The following is an 8159-nucleotide window of genomic DNA, read 5'->3' on the forward strand; positions in this document are numbered from 1 at the left end:
AAATACCAAATTTTTTTGTCTTATTATCTTTATCAGATCTCACTTTTGCAAGTGGCCGTGAAGGGATTGACAACCCCTTTATCGCGTTGATTGCAAGGTTCTTAATTGTTTGTGCAGGTACTAGGCGATTTGCGTATAGTCTACTACTGGATTGATACCTTGTTCTCAAAAACTGAGGAAAATACTTACACTACTTTGTTGTATCACCCTTTCCTATTCAAATGAAAACCAACGCATGCTAAGAGATAGCAGCAACCGACAGGGTTTGGTCGTCCGCCGCACGAGTGTGGGCTCCACAGGTCAGGGTTGGGAGCAGAAGCTAACATGTTTTTTTTTTCTTTTTTTTTTTATAATTAGGAGAAGCTGACATGTAGGCCGCTCACGACTACGGGTCCATCGAATCAGTGACGGAACCGGCCCACGCCCACAGGCTCCGTTAAAAACTGACCAAACCCTCTCCCCACAATCCTTCGAACAATCTCCTCCGAGCTCGCAAATCCGCCGCCGCCGCCATGGGCGACTACGGGAACGCGATGATGAGGAACCAGGATGCGGGCGTGCAGTCTCGCGTGAAGGCGCAGAGCCGTGCCAACCTCCTCCAGCTCAAGCTCGTAAGCCTTCGCCGCGCCCCCTCTAGACCTAACCCTAGCCTTCGATCTGTCTTTCTATCCGAGATTTGATTCTGTGTTGCTATTCGGTGGCAGATCGGGCAGAGCCATCCGACGGGGCTGACGACGAACCTGCTGAAGCTGTTCGAGCCACGCGCCCCGCTCGAGCACAAGCCGCCGCTCGAGAAGCGCAAGTTGCCGGCTTACTCTGGTAATTCCCATCGTGCATCTTGTCAATTTAAGTACTCCGTAATGAAATTGCCCCCTTAATTCAAAAAATCCCCATCGTGCAACTCTGTTTGTGCTTGATGCCAGCGGCCTTGCTGATGGACTGTTTTTGATCGGTTTGCAGGGATGTCGCAGTTTGTATCGCGGTTCGCAGAGCCTGGTGACCCCGAGTATGCTCCGCCCGTCCCCACGTGCGAGACTAGGGTATGTTTTTGGCCTTTGTTGCTGCAGTTTGTGCTCAATCAGCAGGCATGGACATTCTGTGGTGGTATCCTTGTCCCAAGTTGTGTAGTCAGTAATCATATAGATATAGTACCTCTTATGTGCAGCCATTCTGTAGTGGCACTGGTATCCTTCCCCCCAAGTTGTGTGCTCATGATCATATAGTACCTCGTGATATGCAATTATGTTTAGGAGTTTACATGGGGGGTGTGGGGGGGGGGGGGTACTTGGGCTTTTTAGTGCACCTGAAATAATCAAATAAAAAATAAATTACAGTGGTGAGCTCCCAGTAATTAAGTTGTCAATGCTGTCATGTGAATTTTGATAATAAGGCTTTCTAAACAGCATGGACATTTGTGATTGATCCAATGAAATAATGCAAAGTTAATTTCTTGCATGACTACATATAAATTAGCGAGCTATAGATTCAAATATTACTCAAGTTTTATACTTATTTATTGCTAGTCTATCTCTTATTTTACTATTAAATTTTATGTAAATAGGCTGAAAAGAAGGATAGAATTCGTCAACTTAAGCTTGAGGAAGGTGCAGCTAAGGTTGCTGAAGAGCTCCAGAAGTGTAAGTTGTTTCTGAAGCCACACTGCCCTTTTCGTGTTATATATATGTACTACTAACATTGTTATTTTTAAACTATTTTATGTAGACGACCCACAAAATGACCCCAATGTCACTGGAGATCCATACAAAACACTCTTTGTTGCACGACTTGTGAGTATTTTACCCCATCATTCAGATTTTCTTATTTCCTGTGAAAACAGTGCAATCAATAAGTTTTTTTTTTGTAACTTAGTTCTTACTGAATTTGTGAAACTGTTGCAGGGCTACGAGACATCCGAGCAGAAGGTTAAAAGGGACTTTGAAGCTTATGGGCCTATTAAAAGGGTAAGTGTACATGGTAAATACCAGTACAGGTGATGTTATTCCTCATTGGTAAGGTTTTCAGTTATTCTGGTTGCTAAACTATCGTGGGTGAAATCTGGGGAAAAACTGCTTTGCTGCCTTATATAGCCTCCTGGCAGCTGCTGTCACAAAGTGCTACTTGGGAATGAGGTCATTCTGCATGTTCTCTTGTTGCTTCCACCAAGTTCGGAACCTTTCATACCAAGATAGAAAGAACCTTAGACACACAAAACATAATTAAAGCTGTTAGTTAGCTTTGTTCTGTTTAATGTTTTTTGGGGAGTACAGCATGTGTTCTTTGGAACTTTTTCCAAAGAACGTTGAAAACCTATTTTTCCATGTTCTATTTCCTTACTCTTTCTTGTTCTTAGCAAATTTAGTATGCGAGCCGACATTATATTTTCTCTTTGCTGCGTATTCGTGTACGTTTTTTTGGGTAATATATTGGATAGGCATCTTTCAATTTGGGGGGTCATGACACCATTTCTCCCTGTAAGCCATAGATGTCCATATGGAAATCGTTGCATTCCTTGGTAGATAATTAAACAGAGTTCAGACGAGGCAGCAATCAGTTTGGTATACTGTATGAATCCTTGGCAAGCCATTTAATCTGTGCACTGTTGGTAGAACATTTGAAGACTGTAAATTTCTCTGGTAAAAGAAATGTGCATGCAAAGGTAATTTTGATGCTCGATTTCTTGAGAAAAATAGTGAGGAACAGAGCAAACAATTTGCTTTTGCCATGGCACCACAAGGTAGTGTTGCTTTCATGATTGGTTCTTTCCTGCCCCACAAAATCTCCCATATTGATTAACTGGAGCTGACAAAGCATGAAGAATTCTTACAATGGCAGAAGTGTAGATCACTTTTGTCTTAAAGAGCAGCTTATCTGCAGGCGATTTCTACGCCCTGTGACCTAATTGGGTAGGTCCACTGGTGAGTAGTATTTGTAGTTACTTTCCGTGAGCTGTTATGGTACTAGCGCTGCTGCCAAGTTCTGCTTCTCATGGAGGAAACAACACAAAAGTATAATGCGTATGGTATCTCTCAACTCCTAGAGTTGAAGAGTCTACTCCATTTCCATGTGTGTAAGGAATACTTACCTACCCTGCACTATTATCACCTTGATTAATGTAATTGCTTTGGCTATTTTGTTTTCTTCGCCACAAAGGTTGAACAAATTATAAGCAACAACGGTGAGGGCAACTTGTTATAGTATTTAGTCTCTGCAGTACATTTTTTCCCTTTATTAAGCAAGTTCCCTGGTAAGGGGGTGTGGGATGTATTTTCCAACATGTGCGAATCGGCGAGACTTCATGTTCATGTGTGCTGGATTTCAATCCTTATGCGGAAGCTCTACATATGCAAGGTTAGCACGGCTAGTTAGGCTAGTGCCTTCCTGTCGTGCAACAATGAAATATGTTTTTAGCCAAACAAACTAGTGTATGTATTGATAGCCAGTAGTATTTCTTAAGTTGAATGCAGGTTTATTTCTAAAAAATCTTTAATTACTGTTTTTGAGCTTTGCAGGTACGGCTCATAACTGACAAGGTAACAAATAAACCTAGAGGATATGCATTCGTAGAGTATGCACACACTCGGGACATGAAAAGTAAGTCCATTGGTCATTCAAACTCAATGTAGGCTTGTATGGCTTGTTGATGCCTGACCCATTTCATGCTTTGTTGTCACCAGGTGCTTATAAGCAAGCTGATGGGAGAAAAGTGGATAACAAAAGGGTGCTTGTTGATGTAGAGCGTGGTAGAACTGTTCCAAATTGGCGTCCTAGGAGATTGGGTGGTGGACTTGGATCAAGCAGGATTGGTGGTGAAGATGCTGCCCAGAAGCATTCTGCCAGGTAAGAATACTTAATTTTCTTGTTACTGCATTTCTCTCTACTGTCTGATATACCTTTATACTTATGTATTAACGGTCTATAATGAGTTTGACATTGTTCATCCACACTGATGTTTGATACTGCATTATTGTTGATATATCAGGGTATAACGCGGTATTAACATGCATATGATAGTAACTTTGGTTCTGTTTCTGTGTATAGCTGGTGGTGCAGAACGTTTTGGGGGGCTTTAGGGTATTATTGGTGTTGACCGTATGTTCCATGATGTAATTAGTATCTCGTGCTAATATGTTTTGGTTACCACTTATCAGAGAGCAACAGAATGCTGCTGGACGACCCAGATCAGAAGAGCCTAGGAGGGATGATCGTCCTGCAGATCGGTAAGCATTTTATATCCTTATATATTGCTCACTGTTACCTTGATGCTTATATTATTTGCTTCAATACTTTTGCTGCAGGGATCGTGAGAAATCTCGTGATAGGGTACGGGAAAGAGATCGTGACGAAAAAACTCGTGAACGCTCGCATGACAGGACCCGTGATCGTGATCCAAGGGAAGATAGACACCACCATAGAGATCGTGAGAGAACTCGTGATAGGGACCGAGAACGGGACCAGGAGAGAGACCGTGGGCGTGACCGGCGTGATAGGGATAGGCACAAGGATCATGGCCGGGATAGAGACCAGGATAGAGACAGGAAACGTGAGCGCTCTCATGGCAGGGGCAGAGACCGTGACAGAGATTACGAGCGTGCAAGTCATGAACAGGACCCTGGCAGGGACCGAGATTACAAGCGTGCGCGCCATGAACATGATCGTGGTCACTTGCAGGAGAGTGATGCTGATTATGGCAATGGTGAGCTTGGCTATAACCAGCATGAGCACCACAGAAGTCACGAACAGTATGGTTATGGCCTAGATGGACATGAGCGCTCAAAGCGACATGAGCATTACCGGGATGATCCACACAGTAAAATGGCAACCAACCATCAGGGGCAACCTGAAAATGCAGAACCTGCAGTCCCCGAGGAAGGGGAGGCATATGAAGAAGGGGACTACCAGCATATCCAAGCGAGTGAATACAGGAACTAAAACTTGATAGCTGTGGTAAGGCTTTGTTAACACAGTAATATTCGCATCATTTCAGCTGTTCCCAGTGGTTCTCTCGCCTTTTTCTTGTCGGCACTTCCAGTCTTATCCCACTTATTTTGTGTGTGTTTGTTTGTTGTATGCTATTTGTAATAATTTGCTGGATAATGCTTGTGGTTTGTGTTCACTTGTTAGTGATGTTCTATGTAATTTTGAAGCCAATGGCCAATCAATGTGAACTTGTTACTTGCCTAATGCGGCTTGAGTTTATGCATTTTTGTTGGTTTTGACAGTTCCTGTAGATGCAAGCGTAACATGGGCGTGGTTGCTGGTTATAAAGTGGACTGTGGATCAAGTTACTCATTTCTTTTACTTTGTTTCTTGTTTCCTTGTAAATGATTTTGTTGATCATCTGAGGAATGTAGTTTTTGCTGTTGAAAAAAAGCTTAGGGGCTTTTACTATACTAAATGTTCTTTTTTTTGCTGTTGCGTCTTTGCAGTTTGCTTCTGTCAACATTGTAAACTGAGAAGTCAGAGGCCTTGAAATGGCAAACGGAGCTTAGAGCATCTGTAACTCCTTTTGAATCGGATATTGGATAGGCTAAGCAGTGTAGCCCGATTTCTCTATGGTTTTGCTGAACTTGCCTTTTGGGCCCTTTAGGGGGAACTGGTCAAGCCTTTGGGCCTTTGTGGTTCTTTTTGAAGAAAATGGTAGTGGGTGTAGCCTGATTTCTCTATGGTTTTGCTGAACTTCAAGCCTTTGGGGCCAGTTAGGGAATTTTGATGGATGGTGGCACTAAGATGTACTCCCTCCGTCCAGAAATACTCGTCGGAGAGATGGATGTATCTAGACGTATTTTTGTTTTAGATGCATCCATTTTCATCCATTTCTACGACAAGTATTTCCGGACGGAGGGAGTATAAGGAAGTGTACATCTCCAACACAGCCCGAAAATTGGTGCCCCAAAATGCGCTGTTTTGACACAAATAACCGTTTTCTCGTTGTCCTATGTGATCTTCTGCAACAACCAAAGTGTTGTATATGTGTAGCATTTGTTGTTGCATTTCAGGGCTGCCCAAATTTTTTTAGGGTAAATTTCACAAATAGAACAACATTTGGATCTTCTTTTTGGCTTGAAAAGTGGGGAACCATGGCTACTACCCTATTACAAAGCTGCTATTGCAGATAGTATGGTTGAAAGGGATGGCATGGGTACTTCGGGCCCTTCAAACTAAGTTATTTAATGAGGGATTTATGGGTTTCTCCTGCTAATTACTTAAAATCATGAACTGAGGGAAACCAATGCCTGAGATCCGTTATCTCCTGTGTCTGAGCTTGATTGCACATCTTTTCGCTTGAGACCTCTTTCGCTTGGCCATACGAGGAAAGATGTCTTACGAGGTGAGTTAGACAACGTACGTACTGAGCCTGCTGTTGCATCTGTCTCTTTTCAGGATTGTGTGTGTGCGCGCGCTTGTTCTTAAGGAAACGTGCAAATCACCCAATCATATCAGGATGGATCCAATGGGTGAGATTTTTGTCTGTATTGATCTCTTACCCAAGAAGAAGGGCGCCATGGAAGAGTTTGGGGTCCAAAGCCACACCTTCTTTCCCCCATAGGAATAGAGGTTAGGAGCTACCGGCAGGGGGTGTTACATTCAATCTGACCGATGGCTCTAGATAAGTGAAAGTGCAACTAATCCCGAGTGGTTTTGGTAATCCATAACAACATATATGTCATTGAACTAATGCTTATTCAAGATAGATTCCACAAAAGTTTAATGATTGGCATGGCAAGGCACATGAGAATATGGACCCCTCAAAATACTAAGGACATGGATTGACAAAGCTTTCATACTCTACATTTTTGGTTAAGTAACTCAAGATCACATTGAGTCCATAGGAAAGTCAATACTATTAAAAGGGATGAGGTTTTGATCATGACTCAATTGCTAAGTACTTGATGATATTGCTCCAAAAACCCTCTACCACTTTCTTCAAATCATGTATGTCCAAAACCCTAAATAGCCAACTCGGTCCCATGGAAAACATCTACTCTGGACCCATCGAGTTGATCCTATACACCGCCAGAGCCAAACCCTAGAATTTTGGTCTCACCGAGATTGCGATCGGTCTCACCGAGTTGCAACGACCAAGTTTCTTGTTGCAAGTCGATTTCTGGAGCGGGAGACAAAATGAATCGAACTCTCCTTTATTGATGATCGACATGCTATTTATACAATGGGAACGGTCGCGTCCCTAATTTGTAGAGGCGTCTCTCCAAGAACCGTCATGACAGTTCCTACAATCCTGGAACTACACGTGACGGTCAGAGAGCGGGGATTACCCCCTATAACCGCAAGGGTTATATTTCAACACTCCCCTAATCACCGCTTGATTGTATTATAGTTCATCATCTGTAAAAGTCTCCTCCAAAAACCCTGTGGGAAAAAATGTGAGTAGTGTTTAATATGTTGCCAAAACTCCTGCAAACCCAGTGGTAAAATAAGGAGAAAATAACGCAACATATAATAGTTGTTGTCTCCCTTAACTCAATATGTGAGAACCATAGAGTTTAGAGGACAGTAAATATTTCGTATATACTTTCCTAAAAACCCCGGTGGGGAAAACGGAAAGTATGACATATAATCTTGTGTTGATATTGTTTCGAATTGAGATCGAGAGAGGATCGAATGAATCAATTGTCTTATTCCATTGATGATCACATATTTATACAAGGGGAACCGGCGATACGAGAAGATGCGCCTGTTCGAGGGGATGCGAGGAGCGGATGCGACGGTTGCCTAGAGAGGCTCCCGCACGTACGAGGCAGCGGTTGCCTCGAGAGGATCCCGTGCATACTGTTATTTACAACAAGGATTATCTCTAATAATTAAATCCTAACACTCCCCTAATCCTTGGTTGTCCTTGTGACTGGTCATCCTTTGGAATCATCTCCTCCAAAAACCCTGTGGGAAATATATGAGTAGTGTAGGATATGCTGGTAAAACTCCTTCAAACCCTGTGGGAAAATAAGGAGAAATTGATCCAACATATAATGATTATTGCCTCTGTTAACTCAATATGAAGTATTTCCATAGAATTTAGAGGGCAATAAATATGTCGTATATACTTTCCTAAAAACCCCGGAGGGGAAAACAGAAAGTATGACATATAATTATGTTGATATCACCTCATTAAAAACCTTTATGAGAACCTGTATAGTAAACTC

The 8159-nt window shown here is 42.6% G+C and overlaps 1 protein-coding gene across 11 annotated transcripts; it reads left to right on the forward strand.

The window, feature by feature from the left end:
- Window positions 1–379: 379 nt before the first annotated feature.
- LOC109745705 (U1 small nuclear ribonucleoprotein 70 kDa) lies at window positions 380–6710 on the forward strand. Of its 11 annotated transcripts, XR_006671397.2 has the most exons (12): window positions 382–611; window positions 705–819; window positions 961–1040; window positions 1562–1637; window positions 1723–1787; window positions 1899–1961; window positions 3510–3591; window positions 3675–3837; window positions 4149–4217; window positions 4296–4944; window positions 5220–5281; window positions 5427–5553. XR_006671397.2 is itself a non-coding variant. In XM_045234232.2 (11 exons), exons 1-10 carry the CDS (start codon window positions 513–515, stop codon window positions 4927–4929), a joined length of 1446 nt encoding a protein of 481 aa, XP_045090167.1. In that variant the 5' UTR covers window positions 382–512; the 3' UTR covers window positions 4930–4944; window positions 6382–6710. The 11 variants fall into 11 exon arrangements, 3 of the variants coding, with proteins under 3 accessions (XP_045090167.1, XP_020160409.1, XP_020160410.1); XR_012205848.1 differs by lacking the exons at window positions 5220–5281; window positions 5427–5553 and adding an exon at window positions 6382–6710 and having other exon boundaries at window positions 1899–3422; XR_012205845.1 differs by lacking the exons at window positions 5220–5281; window positions 5427–5553 and adding an exon at window positions 6382–6710 and having other exon boundaries at window positions 1899–3348.
- The last annotated feature ends 1449 nt before the right edge of the window (window positions 6711–8159 follow it).

Source organism: Aegilops tauschii, chromosome 1 (genome assembly GCF_002575655.3).
Source record: "Aegilops tauschii subsp. strangulata cultivar AL8/78 chromosome 1, Aet v6.0, whole genome shotgun sequence".
In the NCBI taxonomy this organism is placed as follows: Eukaryota; Viridiplantae; Streptophyta; class Magnoliopsida; order Poales; family Poaceae; genus Aegilops; species Aegilops tauschii.